This window comes from Chelonoidis abingdonii, chromosome 7 (genome assembly GCF_003597395.2).
Source record: "Chelonoidis abingdonii isolate Lonesome George chromosome 7, CheloAbing_2.0, whole genome shotgun sequence".
Classification (NCBI taxonomy): Eukaryota; Metazoa; Chordata; order Testudines; family Testudinidae; genus Chelonoidis; species Chelonoidis abingdonii.
Window position 1 is genome coordinate 76,553,726 of NC_133775.1, and position 19,200 is coordinate 76,572,925.

Below are 19,200 nucleotides of genomic sequence, written 5' to 3' on the forward strand. Positions count from 1 at the left end.
TCTAGATGTATTTTCTTTCTTTTTGTTTTTAATAAAATTTGCCTTTTTTAAGAACAAGATTAGATTTTTGGTGTCCTAAGAGGTTTATGCATATGTTGTTTAATTAGCTGGGGCAATAGCTACTTTCCTTTGTGTTCTCTCTCAGATATTCCCTGGAAGGGAGTTGAAAGGGCTTGAGGGTACCCCACAGGAAGGAATTCCCAAGTGCACCTTCCTGGATTTCAAGGAATTTGCATTTGGGTGGTGGCGGCATCGGCCCATCAAAGGTCAGAGAGAAGCTGTAACCTTGGGAGTTTAATACGAGCCTGGAGTGGCCAGTATTAAATTTTTAGAATCCTTGCGGGCCCCCACCTTCTGCACTCGGAGTGCCAGAGTGGGGAATCAGCCTTGACATGGTGTCAGAGCGGTGGGATCATTTTGAACCAGAAGCACAGACCTCAGGATTTTAAAGAGACATTTTTCTTTTTGGCAGCCTGCAAAGCCAGGGAGTTCTCCCCCTTCCCCCACATTCCTTTGCTGCCTGAGGGAGAACAGGCAAGCAAAGGGTTTAACCTGCCAAGCCAGGGAGTCCAACAAGCAGTTTATTTTCTCTCTCTCTCTCTAGCTTCATGGCAATGTAATAGCTAGGCTAGAGTAGGGCAGCCCTGTGCATGAGGTTGAGGTCAGGCACCAAAACCTTAGAAAAAACAGTCTTCCCAAAGCAGCATGCCATAGAGAAGACAGATCCAAATCAAGCCCAGACATTCAGCTCCATGATGGAAATGAAACATCTTTGGAAAACTCATGGGGTAAACCACTTGGTTGCCAGCCCTTACCACCACCAAACAAATGGCCCAGTGGAGAAGTTTAATGGAATTTTGAGGGCCATGATATGTAAATTTGTGAATGAGCACTCCAATGATTGGGATCTAGTGCTGCGCCAATTGTTCTTTGCCTACAAGGTGGCACCACATCCCAGTTTTGGATTTTCACTGTTTGAACTCGTTTATGGACACAAAGTTAAGGGGCCATTACAGTTGGTGAAGCAGCAGTGGGAGAGGGTTACATCTTCCCCAGGAACTAACATTTTGGACTTTGTAACCAACCTGAAAAATACCTTCAAGGACTCTCTAGCCCTTGCTCGAGAAAACCTACAGGATACTCAGGGAGAGCAAAAGGCCTGGTATGATAAACATTCCAGAGAGCATTCCTTCAAAGTAGCTGACCAAGTCATGGTCCTGAAAGTGCTCCAGGCCAATAAGATGGAAACGTGGTGGGAGGGCTATTTATGGTCCAAGAGTGCCTGGGAGCTGTTAATTACCTCCATGTTAATTCTCTAAAGCCCTTTTATACCTGAGAAATCAAGATTCTTCAGTTTACAGCCCAAGAGAGAGATGATGCCGAGAGGCCTGAAGGAGTCTGTTATGAAGGAAAAAGCAATGGTGGCGTAGAAGAGGTGAGCCTTTCCATCACCCTTGGGCCTAAGCAGCGACAGCAAATCCAGGAGCACCAGCTTTGCACCAATGTTCTCAGACACCTCAGGAAACACAGAATGGGCGTACCACTCCATTGACACAAATGATGTTCGCCCAATTAGAGCCCAACTCTACTGGATGGCTCCTCAAACCGAAACCGCAATAGGAAGGGAGATCAAGGACATTACAGATGGGTGTAATCCACCCCTCTTTGAGTGCATTGGCCTCTCCAATGGGTCTGGTTCCCAAACCAGATGGGGAAATCCGCTTGTGCTAAATGCTGTAACTTGCCCAGAAAACTATCTAATGTCACACACAGTTGAGCTATTGGAGAAACTGGGACGTGCCCATTTCATTTCAACCTTAGACTTAACTAAGGGGTACTGGCAAGTGCCACTAGATGACCCCGCCAAGGAAAGGTCAACCTTCACCACTCATGTAGGGCTGTATGAATTGAATGTGCTCCCTTTTGGACTGCGAAATGCATCCGCAGCTTTCTAGAGACTGGTAGATAACCTTCAGGTTGGGTTTGGGGAATTTGCAGTAGCCTACCCTGATATGGCCATATTCTCAGATTCATGGGCAGAACACCTCCAAGCTGTCTTGCAGTGGATGAGAGAGGCAGGATTAACTGTTAAAGCCAAAAAATGTCAAATAGGCCTAAACAGGGTCACGTACCTTGGACACCAGGTGGGTCAAGGAACTATGAACTCCCTACAGGCTAAAGTAAATGCTATTCAAAATTGGCCTGTCCTTAAGTTAAAGAAACAGATCCAATCCTTCTTGGGCTTGGCTGGGTATTACCAATGATTTGTACCACACTACAGCCAAATTGCCACCCCACTAACAGACCTAACCAGGGAGAAACAAACAAATGCAGTTCAGTGGACTGAGAAGTGTCAGAAAGTCTTCAACCAGCTTAAGGAGACCCTTACATCTGACCATGTACTAAGGACCCCAGACTTTGACCAATCTTTCATTGTAACCACAGATGCATTCGAGCATGGTGTAGGAGCAGTTTTAATGCAGGATAGACCAGATCAACAATTTCATCCTGTTGTGTTTCTCAGCAAAAAACTTTGAGAGGGAAAACCACTGGTTTTGAGAGGGAAAACCTTCGAAAAAGGATGTTATGCAATTGCGCATGCTCTGGAGAAGCTACACCCATACATTTGGGGATGGCAGTTCCACCTCCAGACTGACCATGCTGCACTGAAGTTAGGAATGATAGAAAATTGATAGGGAAGCAAAGGCACATCAGCAGAAATCTATGGCCACCAGAGTTAAGGGCAATAAGGAGTTTAAGTATAATAGGCTCAAAAAAAGAACCCTGACAATGATATTGGCCTATTTCTAGATGGAAATGGTAGAATTATCATAACAATGCTATAGTAGGAAGAGCGCCTGAAATATAAGCCCTTGTATTAGAGGCCTGGTATGAGGCAAAACCTGCTCACAAAATTTGGCAAAAACAGGGCTAATATTGCAAATACACATTCCTAAGAAGTGTTCATCAAAATGTACTCTGGCAAAAACATCCCAGTATTAATAGCAGAACATCCTGATATCAAGGATGGTACAAAAACATTACCCAAGGGTAACAGGAATACACTGTACCCTCCTAAAAGTGATAGTTTACCCTCCTAAAAGATAAGGTCAGGATGACTGTACGTAATAAAAATGTTTTAATCAAACCAACATATACAAGATAATGGCTGATAACTAGCGACATCAGGGGGCAGTAACTATGTCAAAGGGCAGTACCAACTTGTTTGTATCGGGGTATAAAAATGTATCTCAGAGAAAGTATCTTTGTCTGGCCTTAGAGATGAACAAAAAGTCCAGCCATTCACTGAGCTGGTCTGTTGTTACAGGAATACATGTATTTGCAGTATAGTAGAATCTACGGAATACTAGTACCATGCTTTGTCAATGATAAACCTGGCTGGGTGCCTTTGTCCCTTAACAGATCTTGTGGCTGTTGTGTGGTTCGCTTGAGGTCTGCTGTGCCAGCTGTCTGTGCAGGGCTGGGGTGGCACACAAAGAAAACACATACGCGCACACAGCCAAGTATCTATCAACATCTAACCACAAATGCAAGAAAGGCGGAAGCATTCAGTATTTCTATTCTATATTGGGGAACGACAGATCCAGTCTCATCATATGAGGAGGATAACGCTATTTCCATTCCACTAGCGTCTCTGGAGGATGTTACATTAGCTACTAAAGTTAAAAACATTTTTAAGTCAACAAGTCCAGATATAAAACATGTGTCCAAGAGTTTTAAAAGAGTTGGCTGAGGAATTCATTGGACCATAAATGTTGATTTTCAGTAAGTTTTGGAGTACTGGGATAGATCCGGAAAGCTAATATGTCAATTTCTAAAAAGGATAAACAGAACGACCCAAGTAATTATAGGCCAATGAACCTGCCATTGATCCTGAGCAAGATAATGGTGCAGCTAATATGGGACTAGATTAATAGACAATTAAAAGAGGATAATTAATGCAAACCAGCACGTTTGACTTGGTACTACACAACGGATTAAAAAACTAGAAAGATAAAAAGTAACATGGCACACATTAAATGGATTAAAGTCTGGCTAACTCATCGTCTCAAAATGTAATTGTAAACAAGGAATTGTCATCAAACAGGTATTTTTTCCAGTGGGGTCCCACAGGAATGAGTTATTGGCCTTATGCTATTTAACATATTTATCATGACCTGAAAAAAAAAAAAAAAGAAAAGAAAAAACCCCACCACCATTAATAAAGTTTTCAGGTGACAAAAAATGATGGAAACAGTAAATAATAAAAGAGGGAGGCAACTGATTCTGAGCAATCTCAATTGCTTGGTAAGCTGGGCACATGCAAACAAATGTGTTTTAACATGGGCAAATGTAAATGTATACCTCTAAGAACAAAGAATTAGGCCATACTCACAGGATAGTGCCCTATCCTGAGAAGCAGTGACTCAAAGAGATTTGGGGATTATGGTGAATAATAGCCAACCATGAGCTCCCAGTGTGACATTGTGACCAAAAGAAATAATTCCGCCCAATTGTTAAGTGAGGCAAACCACTGAATGGGTAGAAGTCACTGGTTAAGTCCTGGAACCAGGGTTTGTTGAAATGCTAAACCATCTTTTGACAATAGTGTATTCTGCACAGCGACTAGTTCAGTTCAATGACTAGTTCAAGTGGAATGAACCAGTCACTGAACTGAACTAGTCTCTGTGCAGAAGACACTATTGTCAAAAGAATTAAGAAACTAACAGGAAGTTGAAAAAGCGAGAAAGTTTTTCTCCTTCCAATCTATGAATAAAACTTAAATGTGGAGATGAGATACACTAGTTCCAAAAATCTTGAAGGACATCGTGACCTGCAAACAATCAGTTCAATTCACCACTACACTTCCTTTGTTTAATAAACCAGTTTTAAATGCAAAAATACTAACTTTTTTTTTCGTGTCCAGCACATTTGAGTTGGTTCTATTTAATAAAAAATCAAGTGTTATTTCTGTACATTCTTAACTTGAATTTCCATCAATATAGAGTGACACAAAAAGTAAAAAAACCTAATAAATCATTTTTCCTTTTCTAACAAAAATGGAAAAGTTAAGAATCTGAATAAATGTAAGTTAAGCTATATAATTGCTTAAATCAATATGCATAGATAGTGTATCCTCATAATTAGCAAAAACAAGCACCAAATTTAGTGTAAAGGCTATATTTAGTTGCAAATCAACATGTTTTATTGGTTACCAAAGAAAAATCTACTTTTCTTAAGAAAATAACTAAAAATTACAAATGGAAAACATGGTTAAAATAATTGCTTAAATCAGAGTTTCTTGATTGCAGATTTAAACTGTGATTAAAATTGGTGATTTAAATCAACCTGCCCTGGCTGCAGGTTTGACTGTCAAGGCTACTGAAGATGAGTGGGGAGAAGAGTAACCTCTTACATTTTTAGTTAGGGACATTATAATTCAACTAAATTCCTGCAGAACTTCTATATCACCTTAACATATCTGTTCTCAAAATAACTTCTCTTGATATTCAATTTTTCTTTTTTGTATTAATTCCATTATAATGCAGTGTAAAAGATAATCCATTAAATTAGCTAACAGTGATTTTGAAAGCCATCTGAAGCATGCTATTCAGTATTGTAGGAGGAAGTGAGGCAATCCACACATAGCCCTCAAATTAATAAAACAGTTAGTTTCCCCCTCTATTAAAACTGAGTCACCAAACAGAATTGGGCATCCAACTGAAGCTCTTTGGGACATGGAAACTTTTGTATATCTGTGATGCACAGACCTCTCAAGTGTGCCAGACTTTTGTAGGATGTTCCACATTTTGGTTGCACCACAGGGCAGGTGACATTCTGCCAGGAGGACAGAAGAGCATACAACAAAGTAAGTTTAGCTTAAGGAGCCAGAAGGCATAGAGTTCAGATGTCACCTCTACTGATGTGTATTTTGTTACTGTGCACTTCAAAACCCTACTTATTGAGCAAGCATTTGTACCCCCTGCCACAGAAGGCAGTCAAGTATCTTTCCCCCTATTATAAAAAAGTTGAGAGAAAGGCTGCAGAGTCACTTCAGGAAGAGCTGAGACTAGAACCAGGTCTCCAATACGAGGGATTTAAGTTTCATCCATATTGCTTTTCAAAATGAACTTGCCGAACTACTGCTTTAGCTCCTAGACAATACTTCCATCCTGAAGCCAAAACCCCCGGGATTCCTGATCTGCAGTGTTCTATTGTTGTCTAGAAAATAGCTGTGTAAATCACTGGCAGAATATGTATTACATATATTCTGTGTGTCTGGTCCACAAAGATGATAGCTGTTACTCCTGTAGATCAAATGGTAGAGATCCATGCCACGGTTCTGAAAGTCCAGGTGTAAAGTCTACTGGTTTCCATGTGGGGATTTCTTAGGGTGGAATATATTGGAATTTGTTTTCCAGTTTTTTGAAAAGAGTGCTCTAGTTAAGTCACATTAAGAAAAGCCATCCTTAATAATGAGCTTTACATTTAAAAACTATTATAATCTGTCAATTATAGCATGAGGAACATCACAACTCAGATGTTCCACCTCTCTATTATGATAAAGTACCATGCACACTTATACTGCAATATACAGACAGAAGTAGTCACATCTAGTCTCACTAAGTAGGATGTCTTCTACTAAAACATTTTAAGTAACCTCCTGTAGTACTACAGTTTCTGAAGATGTAGGTAGATTTTTTTTCATCTGCGCAACAGCAGATTCCTAAAACAGCCTTATGTAGCAACTATCAGATCAGACAAACAGCTCATTCTGTTCCAGAGGTCTTCAAAAGGTGTCTTAATTCAAATGCAGTGCTAAAAAAGTTAAGTTTCTTCCTTCACAGGCAAACTGACACTATGTATGATCCTGCAAAGGCACTCTATTCATTCTAAGAAAAAGAAGACAATGATGGTTGGAAGCTGATGTTTCTAGTATAATGCACATACGCTCCTGGAAGAGCTTTGTAAACATCTAGGCTATGCCTACACTGCACTGCAGTGCAGACTACAGGGGTGTTAACTGAAAAGTGCATCAAAATGTTGCTCTCTCAATGCCCTGTATGGACTATGCTGGAGCAAACTAAAAAGTACCTACTAGGGTTCATATTAACATGGTCCTCCTTCAGACAGGACTATGTTAACACGAGCAAAGTACCTTTTAATTCATGCCTGCCGCATGTTCAGTGGCACAGTTCAAGCACAACATTTTGGTGTGCTCTGCAATTCACACCCCTGTAGTTCGCACTGCAGTACACTGTAAACAAGCACAAAAGATCATGTTACTCTATAGGCATAGTTACACTTCTGAAAGCAAGTGATTACCAAAGATATCTAAAGAGTTGCTGCATGTAGCGCTTCCTATTAGTAGTGTCTGTCTCTAGTCAGAAGTGTTCTGTTTAATGCATACTTGCACAAGAGTGTTTTCTTGAAGAACAGAATGTATGACTACACAGACTCTCCAAACAATTTAATTTGCAGCTTTGTGTTTAAACACAAGCAAGATCAATAATGCCTCATGTGCTGAAAATGACAGCTGCTCAGTGCTAGAACTAGTAGAAGCAGAGGGTTCATCTATATGGGGAAACTGACTGGCATAACTACAGTGGTGTAACTGTACCTTTATAGCTATGCTGATATGAATGCTATTCTGGAATAGAAGTGACTTTATTCCAGCACTAGACTAGCTAAATAGTGAAGGCAAAGTTTGAATTATTTCATCTTTTTAAGAAAATGCCATTAAAACTACATTAAAGCTACTACACTGAGCATATAAAAGTCAAAAGCCAAATTTAAAAGTTGCCATAACAGTAACTGCTTTTGGTTTCTCAGTGTTTCAGCCACAACACAGTCCCTATTTCAGCTTCTTTGTTGGTGCCCACTGCCTTAGACCCTGAGCGTCCCCAACAGTTTGCATTTGACTTCATATCCAAATAGGTGAATATATTGCGGTAAATGTGAATTATCTGCAAGGTGTACTTTAGAGAGCTACAATGCAGCTTGTTTTTGCCTTTGACATGCACAATTTGGGGACATTTTGGAAAGCTCCCCCAAGTTTCTGAATAGCCCCATACCACTATTTAGATACATGTGTCTACAGTTAGCTCCGGCCCCAGAGAAGTATCACAGCATATTTATCAAAAGCTTATCAGTTTCCTTTGACATACATCACAAGGTGACTTCCAGATTTCAAAATTGCATAAAGTTCCACACTTCAGGAGAAATGCGATTTTATAAAGGATATTTCCAGACAATTACAGTTAATTTTTCCACACTTCCCATATAATCAAATAAGCATAATGTATGGAGAAACCAAAAGGCAGAACAGCTTTACACCAAGTCCAACCAAAACCAAAAGAGGTTTTTGGGGGCAAGGAGGTCACTGAATAAGCCAATTAAATAAAAAAGTATTAGGAGGTGGTCAGGGAATTCAGGTTGTCCTGGCAACCTAAATTAATTCCCTTTGCTTTATTTATCAATAGTACCTCCAAACTGTTTAATTATATGTTAACTATTTCAAGGAAAACATTACCTAGCTTTATATGATTCCTGTGCTGAAAGACCTTACAGTCTCTCTTATGTGCACGTGGGATGGTGCCAAGAGTCTCTTAAACTAGTGAGAAAATGGCTTGCAGAATTAATGCAAGAGTCAGATCAATGAAAGCGTGACAATTGCCTTGTTCCTGAAGAAAAATAAATACGAGTTGTGTGAAAGACCCAAGATTATTCTAAAAGTCACATGGACTAATTTGTAGTTCAACAGCAGAACAGCATTATTTATACAGTACATTTTGATCAGCATTTGACTTTTTTTTACACTGCAATTGGGGTTAGTGGTGAGAATTAATCATTCAACCGACCAACTGACAGTATTAATAGAACAGAACGTTTAAAGGTTTGGCAAAAACTAACTATGCATAAGCAGTAAACAATTACAACTGTAGATTTATATTCCTTTACAATTTTTGCAACACTGCACAAAACTAAGTGTGAATAATAAGACAGCAGGCAGTATTACTAAGACATATGCAGTAAGACCTGGAATGAACTCCAATATCAGTTGCCAAAGACATTAACTTTTATGGTGGATTGACTTGTTTTACGTATTTTAATTAAAACTGGTAAGTCTCCCATTTAAGTTCGTGTTCTTAGAAAACAGTCTTACAGACAGGAAAACTTTCCATTTGACAACTTGTTTTCAAATAATATTCTTATGTTGACCTTATTTAAGGTGTTTGTATCCAAATTCTTATTTTTGTACAGAAGTTTGTAGCATTCATTCCATAAGCCTTTGCATAAAGACCAATTTCACCTAGCAATAATAGATGTTTCAAATGATATTTACATATATTTTGGACTCAATACACCAGCATGAAGGAGGCAGTGATTACTTATGTTTCTGCTTAGAATAATCTCAGTTAGTGTAGTATACCCAGACAAACAACAAATCCACATGTTGAAACTACAACTTTACAAAACATTCAAAGTATGGTTTGAAAATATGATGCATCTCTTTATGCCATATGTGATCACTAAAAAACACAAGCTATGGTAAAAGAAACTGTTGGATCACCACTTACATAAGTGAGTTAGTCTGTAGAAAACCGTCAGCATGCAGGTTTATACCTAGGCTTGACAAGATTCGATCTAAAAATCGATAGATGTCAATAAACATCAATTTCCAATGACATGCTGAAATCGATGAAAAATATTGATCGGTAGCTAACAGTGGGCAGGAACACAGCCTCCCCCATTTGTGCCTGCAGAGACTGGGTGTCTCTGGCACTGTGGTAGCACAGAGCGTACACTGCAGCCCCATTGTCATGCGAGTGAGGTAGTGGGTCTATGACAGACCTTCTGCAACTCTGCTGTCAGGGCCCCACTCCCTCACTCACCAGCAATGAGTGTAGGAGTCATCCCCAGGCAGGCACTGTTCAACAGCAGCACTCTGTGCCCAGGGCTCATTCTCCTCCTCACAGTCCTGGCTGGGAGGTATCTGCTTTGCCAGGCCAGGACTGCAGCCTCCCCTGCAACTTGAGTGTCTTGGCCCTCTCAGTTTGGCAGGAAGCCCCTGCAACACCACTTCCCACACTGTGCTAACCCTAACATCAGTTCTCTTCCCCTTGATATCTAATAATTGAGAAAAAGGATACAAAACAAAATAGTTGAAGTTAGAAAAAATTAAATTCAATTTGCCAAGCCTATTTATACTACAGTGTTAACACCTAGAATACAGTTTGAAAACAAATTAGAAATTAAGCTAAAATTTGTAAAACTGGTAACTTCAGTTGGTTTGTATGACCTTACCTCAATCAACTTATTGGCATGTTCACGGAAAACCTGTGCATACTCCTTAACTTCTTTTTCATTCCCATTCTTGGCAGCTTCAATCAATACTAAAAGTGGAACGTTGGTTTCCAGGAAAGAATCAGACACATGATCCATAACAGCTTTGCGGAGCTAAGAATTAAAATGAAAATTAGTTGGGTATTTTTGGCACAGAGTTCAACTGCTGTTTTCTTGCATCTTATTAACAAGAAAATGTTTGCCACAATAAGGATCTTGAATATTTGTTTAGTAATTGCTCCCTCTGTTACTGTGTGAGACCAGGGCTCTCTCTATTGGGGTTGGCCATGCAGTTTTTGCGCCAATTTAATCAAACTGGTTAAGTCAGTGCAACAACTCATTTGGGCACATTAATATTTATTTAAAATGTGGCGATATTGGCTTAGCTTCAGTGACTAAATCTGCGCTTTTTCTGCTGAATATTAAAATTAATACACCATTATTTTTGTATTTAATTCAATGTAAAGATTTTGAAAGGTTAAAATAAACTCAACTCTCCTATATATTTTGCTACTTCCACATTTGGTTTTAAAGTGAACTTTTTCTCCTTTAATAGTGAACTGTCCTTCAGTGTTACCATTATACACACTCTTGCTGCAGGTGTACGTGTTTGTAATTTGAGTCCAAAAATGTTTTATTTTAATTCAACATCCAAAATATCTTCTCTGCATGGTTATCTATAGAGGATTACAATTCAAACCCTAATACTGTCACCCAAACAAAGCGCCGCAAGCTTCTAGCTGTCAATGAACTAGGCAAGAAAAAAAAGAGCAAAACGACTGCCATTACAGAACACAGAGTACTCAAATAAACAAAACGTTTCCAACAGGGAACATTCAGAATTGCATTATTTCTATAAACACTTACTACATTACATTATCATTTTATTTATTCTGTACCTGTCTACGCAGGTCCCTGGTCTTTTTTGTCATTTTGTCGATTGCAGAATTCAGTGCGTCACTTCTTTCTTTGCGTCCAGCCTATATAGAAAGAGAGGCTAAGGTAAATACAATATTTTATGTTGGACAGGAGACAGTATTCACTTCTTTAAATAGTAAGAAAAACAGCAGGTTATACCAATGCAAAGCTAAAAATGACCTTTGGAGTCAACCCCTTATTCAACAAGGCTATTAGTGTTTCTTCCCATCTCATGTTTTTCTTCCACTACATTTTCTCCTTAGAAGAACTACGGGAAAAGTTAAAGGGGTTTTCAGAAATTTAAGCTAGAGACTGATCCAAAAAGTCTTCAAGTACAGTGTCTTGGATCCCTTCTTGATCGATCTGACAACCACACAGTTTCTTGTTCTAGATCCACTCTGATTCAGACTTGCAGCACGTCCTATATGAAAGCTCTGATTAAGTCCTGAAACTCTTAAGACTTCCATCAGAAAGCATGAAAGCCCATGGCTCCGACTCTCACCTTGATATAAAAAGACGCAGACAGTACACACCCATTTGATGGCTGACCTTCACCCAAATATTGTAAGTATTAAAATGGTTAATCCAAAGTGGTCACTCATGGGACAAGAAGCATTCCCTAAAGAGTTTTGCATTTCAGATCAACCATAGTGAACAATTCACATGTAGCCAAAACCATAAGCCACAATTTAAGTACTTTTAAACACAGAAAGCTTAAAAAAAGAAAAAGTATTTAAGTTCAACACACATAATCATCAAGTGTAAAAATCCAACACCAATCTCAAAACCAAAACCCATGTAAGGAAGAGCAGTGGATTCCACGAGTAGGGGATCTAGGCAGTGTTGTAACCTTATTTCTTCTTTGCAATTTGGCTTTGATTAAGCAGACATGAGGCTGAGAGAATACTGAGCTCAAATGTAATCATTTATATTAAGGAATTCTAACAATGATCTTAACACATGGTTAGTTTCTAGTTCTGAATATACAGTATATAGCTTTAAACTAGCCTTTAAGCAACCATAAAGCAATTTACGAAGTTCTGCACTATGCTCATGTAATTATACTGCTGAGAGAAGACGAGATTAGCCGCCATTAATGTGTGTGTACGCTGAGAAAAGAACACATTAACCACCATTAATGTAAGTGTAGGCTAATTATCAAATGATAGGTTGATTTGGAAGACTTGGATCAGCAACTTTGAAATCTTAATCAAAGATCTGGAGTTCTGCATAAAACAGGTGTTATGAAATTAACCCCAACTGGGAACAGCAAGGCTGGATTTATTTTGATCACTGTTAGGCTCATGTCCACACTACAAACTAAAGGTGACCGACGCTAGGTTGACTTACATGTCCACACCGCCCTCCTTCTGTCAGCGCTGCATGTCCTCACTAGAAGCACTTCCACCAACTTAACAGTGGCCGGCTCTCAGCTCCCCACTCCCTGCCAGAAGCCTGGGAGCAGGGCACTGGGAGCCCAGGCAGCAGCCAGGCTCTAGTGGGAACCCTCTTCCCACTCTGGGGTGACAGCTCGAGCTGGGAGTGGCCTTCTCGTCAACTTCACAGCTCCAGCGCAGAGCCATGAAATTGACAAAATGACAGCCAACAGCCAATGTAAGTAATCCATAGTGTCTACACCGACAGTGCATTGTTTAACTACACTGACAGAAGCCCTTTGTCGCTCGTGGAGGTGGAGTTACATTGGTGTAGTAAGGCACTTACATTGGCAGGAGCAAGGCTGTAGTGTGTACACTGACACAATTAGGTTGATGTTAGGGTGACCAGATATCCTGATTTTATAGGGAGAGTCCCGATTTTGGAGTCTTTTTCTTATATAGGCTCCTATTACCCACACCCCCGTCCCGATTTTTCACATTTTCTGTCTGGTTACCCTAGTTGATGTAAGCTGCCTTATGTCAACTTAACTCTGTAGTACAAACCAGCCTTAGTTACCAACCATGATATCCAAGGTCAACTAAACTGATTTTCTGTCACAGAAAGTGGTTACAAGACAAAAAAGCACTGTAGATTGAAGTTACTATTGGAACAAAAATTAGTTTAGCTATTCCTCTTCCTAGCATCACAATGCAGCCTATTAAAAATCTCACCCCACTCCCTGCCAAAAAAAAAAAATAGTATGTTAAATTATACAGAAGAAAAACTAATGATTCTAATTACTATACACTTATGTTTCCTCATGTTTAAAGTTTACATGTAGAGAGAATTCAACCAGAAAAGTATCAAGTTCAAATAGCTCTGGTTTACTGCTTATGACATTATCTTTACTTTGTCTAAAGCTTTCAGTTGATATTTATGACAAGTTTAAACAAAACTGAAGTGACTAATAGTCACTAATACTCTGTAGAAGCAGATTCATGTGCTGTGATTCAGTTTAAGATGAAGCCTAAACTCTGAATTTACTAATTTTGTCTTAAGCCAACCAACCTAAAAAATAATCAATTTGTTTGTTACACCTAGGGAATAGATGTTTATGGTTCATTCACCAAAAGCAGATCTCTCAGTAGCCATTATTTACTGAAATTTGCATGATTTTATGTTTTCCAAGTTACAACTGTTGTCAGTTGTTAGCTGCACGTGGGTTCTCTCTGCATGCTGCACTGGCTCTGGCCAGTTAGCCCATACAGCAGACTTCGATTGAACTTCTCAAGAAGACCAGACTCTGTTCGGTGGCTAAGGCGCTTGGCCAGGTTTATTGCTGACAAAACATGGTATTAGTGCCCTATACATGCTACAAGTACACTTAATACATGTATGCCGATGACAATGGACAGCTGAGTGAGTGGTGGGACTTTCTGCTCCCTCCTCGGCTGGACCTCAGTGACCCCTCTTTGATACACTGAGGCAGATAAGATGCATGTTGTGCTTCTGATGAGGCTAGTTGCCACCCCTTGTCTTGTACATGTTGGTTCAGTCGAAATGTCTCTAGCCATCAGCCTGTCATCCTGACCTTATCCTTAGGAAGGGTCAGTGTGTCCCTGTATCTTCGGGAAGTGAGTTTACACATAGTATCGAGATGCTCTGGCATGATCCTTCTGGAATATGATTATGCAAGTGTCCAATGCCTAGCACTTAGGAGCATTTATGTTTTTGCAACATCAGCCATGTTTTTGCCAAGTTCATGTCCCGGACAGTGAGCCTACAAGCAGGCATGTTTTGTAACCAGGCCTGACTTTTGCTCATATGCTGACTCTTGTTAACTTTGCTTTATATCAGTAGGGCCTGATCCGTTTGGGCCTTAGCCCTTACACCAGGTCCTTTATATCAGGCCTCATGTCTCAGGAGCTCTCTCTCTACACTACAGGAACATGATCAATTCAAAAATGTAGTTCAAAATCCAGATTTTCGGCCATGTCTCCTTGTTTAATAGAGGACTATATATTCTATACCAGTGATTCTTAAACTGAGTCACAACCCCATTTTAATGCGGTCACCAGGGCTGCCTTAGATTTGCTGGGGCCCAAGGCAGAAGCCTGAGCCCCACCTCCTACACCTGAGGACTTCGGCCCTAGGAAGTGGTGCTCCGATTACAGGGACCCTGCCTGGGGCTGAAGCCCTTTGGCTTTGGCCCTTCCCGACCCAGGGCTCAGGCTTCCGTCTCCCCTCCAAGGGTCATGTAGTAATTTTTATTGTCAGAAGGGGCTTGTGATGCAATGAAGTTTGAGAACCCTTGTTCTAAACTACTTTAACTTGAAGATAGAAACCCAAATATTTGGGTATTCCAGGAAGTAAAATTTAACTTATGTATAGCCTCAAGTTGTTCCAAAATTAAAATGAGCAGCTGTAAATTATTTCCAGTTTGTTAGCTTTACAAAGCACTCAAGTATACAGGCTCTAGACAATGCTGAATAAGACAACTTTCACAGGATTTCTCTAATTTCTCCACATTTTGCCCTTCAGAGAGCTGCGTTGGCAATCTGCCAGCAGCCAAAGGGCTGCACCTACTTGGCATAAAATGAAGCATATTTCAGCTACCCATATTATTAAGTAAGAGGTCCCAGGTCCCAGCAACCAATGCATCATTTTACTGCAACCAGTGAAAAATGGAACACTGCAAGTTGGGGCCCATAGTCTTGTTGGGCTATATTTGCATCAAAGCCACAGGCTGCACTGGAAGAACACTAGTGTAGTTTAGACTACATAAAGTCTAGATTCATACACAAGGGACCATGAGGATCATCTAGTCTGACCTCCTGCATCACCCAGGCCATAGAATTTCACCCAATTATATCTGCAACCAGCCCAGCAATTTGTGGTTGAACTAAGAGCATGTCTAAGGTTATGTCTACATTGCACTTTTGTGGGTCAGGGGTGTTAAAAACAAAAAACAACAAACAAAAACACCCCACCCCCGACCAACAAAAGTTTTAACGACAAAAAGCACTGGTATGGACAGCGCTTTGTCAGTAGGAGAAAGCTACTGCCCCTCGTTGGGGGTACTTTTATTTTTGTCAGCAGGAGAACTCTCCCATTAGAAAAAGTAAAAGCAATGTCAGTATCTAGAGGACTTTGAGTTAAGCGCACACCATCATGAACTTATCATCTGTTCTGGGTTGAGAACAAGATTTGTGGTTGGCTTGACTTTGAGAAATCAACATTCTCAGCTGTGGGTTTGCCAACTTCATTCAAGAGGGGAGTGCTTGTCATCACTTTTTAGCTTTAAATTCCAGGTTGTAAAATAGTGCTTTGACCTGACTGAAGTTGCAGGTCAGAAAATAGATGGGTTTCTGGGTAATTTTTGTCATTAAAACTTTTGTTGGTCGGGGTTGAGGGGGGTGTTTTTTGTTTTTTTTTGTTTGTTTTTTTTACACCCCTGACCAACAAAAGTGCAAGGTAGACATAACCTTAGACATGCTCTTAGTTCAACCACAAATTGCTGGGCTGGATGCAGGAATCACTGAGTGAAATTCTATGGCTTGGGTGATACAGGAGGTCAGGCTAGATGATCCTCGTGGTCCCTTATGTACAAATCTACACTTATGTAGTCTAAACTGCACTAGAGTTCTGTCAGTGCAGCCTGTGGCTTTGATGCAAATATGGCCCAACAAGACTATGGGCCCCAACTTGCAGTGTTCCATTTTTCATTGGTTGCGGTAAAATGATGCCTTGGTTGCTGGGACCAGGAGTCTCTGCAACCCTCACCTCTTTCTTAAAAATATGGGTAGCTGAAATATGCTTCATTTTATGTCAAGTAAGTGCAGCCCTTTGGCTGCTGGCAGATTGCCAACGCAGCCCTCTGAAGGGCAAAATGTGGAGAAATTAGAAAAATTCTGTGAAAGCTGTCTTATTCAGCCCTGTCGGTGGCTGCACTCTGAGGCCACCAAAAATCTGTTGTGAGAATCCCCTGGACTAGATCATGAGGGTCCCTTCTGACCTTAAAGTCAGAGTCTATGTACTTTTCTGGTGGATTCCTTTACCACAGCATCCAGTTCTTCGAGGGGGAGGGGGGGAGAATCAAGGTGTAGGGTGAAACAGAATTCTTGTGAGGCCTTTTGGTACCACTAATGTTACTGGGAGAGAAATGCTGTTATCCCCTTCCCAAATACACACCCTTTCAACTTTGCCCCAAAATACCTGTTATGGGAGAAACCAGTAGATGACATTGCTACTCATAGTCTTAATTTTTTTTTCTGAGCATGCAAGCAAGTTTTACACACTTACAAGTAGTGCTGTATTGTTAGTTTTGCAAGCAGGAGGAGCTTATTCTCTGCTTTTAACTAGAATAGTTTCTGGAAGCACAGTGGACCCCTGGGATGTGGGCTGAGTTTCCTGAAAGAAGGGACTACTTGCATACCTAGAGACTCCATGTCACTGATTTCTGAAACAAAGTCAACCTGCAATGGGCCAAACATCAAGCACTACATGGCAGAAGGGTAACATGCTTCACGAAGAAAAAGAAAAAGAAAAAGAAAAAAGGCTTTATTGCATTTGGACAGTAACCCTCCTAAGCATTAGTTTACCACCACATTAGGATTGTGTAATTCTCATCTGCGTTAACCGGTACCACCCGGTAGAAGCAACACAACTGATCTGAAAAATTCTGAAGTTTGGATAACTGGTAACATTCATAAGAATTACACAGGATATCAATTCTTTGCCATAACTCAACTTCTGCATATAGAATGCCATATTCTTGCAATGGCAGTATGAATTTTACAAAGATTACAGGTAAACATCTTTCAAAAACAGAATGTTTTTTATCTAGCTAGTTGCTATGTCATACGTAACTTCAAGTATACTTTCACAGTGGTTCCTTAAGGAAAAAGGCAATTCAGTGCTAATGCTGGGTATATTTTTGTTAAAAATATTTAAATTGTTTAATTAGCTCATATGATTTGTTTGAAAGAAATTCCTTCTGCCAGGGGTTCTCAACAAAATTTTTGGGGGACTCAAGAGTGTGGCCACCAACTCTTGCTGATAGCCACGCTGACCATTCTTCCTAAAATAATTAACTGTAGGAAAAACAAATAAATATGCATATACACGTCCAAATTCTTGTAATTTATTTATGTAGGGTTTTTTCAGACTTTGTAATAAAAATATTTTACAGTTGTGTCTATTCTTTACTGGACCTAAACAGAATACAAAAATAAATGAGGTGTTTTCCATGTTCTTGTCTTTGTTGTTTTTCTTTTGCTTTTTTTACTTGCGCTTTTTCTTCTAATACTTGCTACCTGGTAAGTCTTCTGCTGTGAAAAGTGGTATTTGTATGTTTGTTAATATCATTTTCACAGCAGAGTTACTCAGCTCCAGGAAGCCCTGGGACAAATTAAGTCCTGAAGGGGGAGGTGGGTAGGGAGGCAGCAGGGCCCAGGGACAGTGGCAGAGGTAGAGAGCCTGGAACCAGAGCCTGTCACCATGTGGACAGAGCCTGATGCCCCATGGCCAAAGCCTACCTCCCCTATCCCTGGGAAAGAGGGGGAATTCACCAGCTGCCTGCATCTCCAGAGTTTGTATCTCAGGAGGGGGGCATGGTCCAATCTCTGCTGGCGGCCCTAGGAGAGGGGACACTGCTTTCTCCCCCCGCACCCATCAAAGCCCAGATGGCTGTGGCTGCAAGGAAAGGCTCTGGTGGCCGCATGTGAGAAACGCTGGACTAGAGCAAACTTGGAAATATTTACAGTGTAATTTAATACACAACCAGCACACTTTAATTTTCTTTATTATAGTCAATTAATGTTCATATGTGTGTCTCTCACCCCCACACTTCTAATTAATGCCTCAATGAAGTCATAACTCTGTTTAGAGCAGAACAGTCTGCCACAAAATGACAACTTCACTACAGGATTGAAGAGAATGAAGAGTTAGGGAAAGAAGGCACAAAGCTTTGTTTAAACTCAAAACACTTGATAATCAGGGTTACTGCTTTCTGAAATGTTTTGTTTTTAAGTCCTGTATTGGAGTTTCGCATCTTCCCTATCATTATGAAGGTCCCTTAAGGCCATCTTATATTAACATGAAAGGTATTCCTTCTCTGCAGTCCATGCACTGAAGACTTTTCCATGCCACTGTGTGGGGCTCAAAATGAATAGCCCGTTGTAACAGTTTAAAATGCACCTCATTGCATTATAGCTCCAAGTCACAGGGTAAAGGAATTAAAAAACAAACAAACAAACAAACAAACAAACAAAAAACACCAAACAGCACACTCAAGGAAACAGAAGAGGAAAGTTAGAAACAAAATGATCTGGGTTAAAGCAGCCTTACCACAAAATAGCCATGAAAATTCACCAACTCATTTACCCTCTGGCCTGGTCTACACTACGCGTTTAAATCGATTTAAAGAGCGTTAAATCGATTTAACGCTGTACCCGTCCACACTACAACGCCCTTTATGTCGATATAAAGGGCTCTTTAAATCGATTTCTGTACTCCACCTCGATGAGAGGAGTAGCGCTAAATTCGATATTAACATAT

At 40.2% G+C, this 19,200-nt stretch overlaps 1 protein-coding gene across 2 annotated transcripts in view; it reads right to left on the reverse strand.

Annotated features, from left to right (window-relative positions):
* The window catches only part of CTNNA1 (catenin alpha 1), a 222,853-nt gene that overhangs the window by 70,443 nt on the left and 133,210 nt on the right, over window positions 1-19,200 (reverse strand). For both annotated transcript variants that reach the window (XM_032795619.2, XM_075068058.1), the window contains exons 8-9: window positions 11,247-11,327; window positions 10,309-10,461 (exon numbers count right to left, since the gene is read on the reverse strand). In XM_032795619.2, coding sequence (XP_032651510.1) covers window positions 10,309-10,461; window positions 11,247-11,327 — 234 coding nt within the window. The remainder of the gene's footprint in view (window positions 1-10,308; window positions 10,462-11,246; window positions 11,328-19,200) is intronic.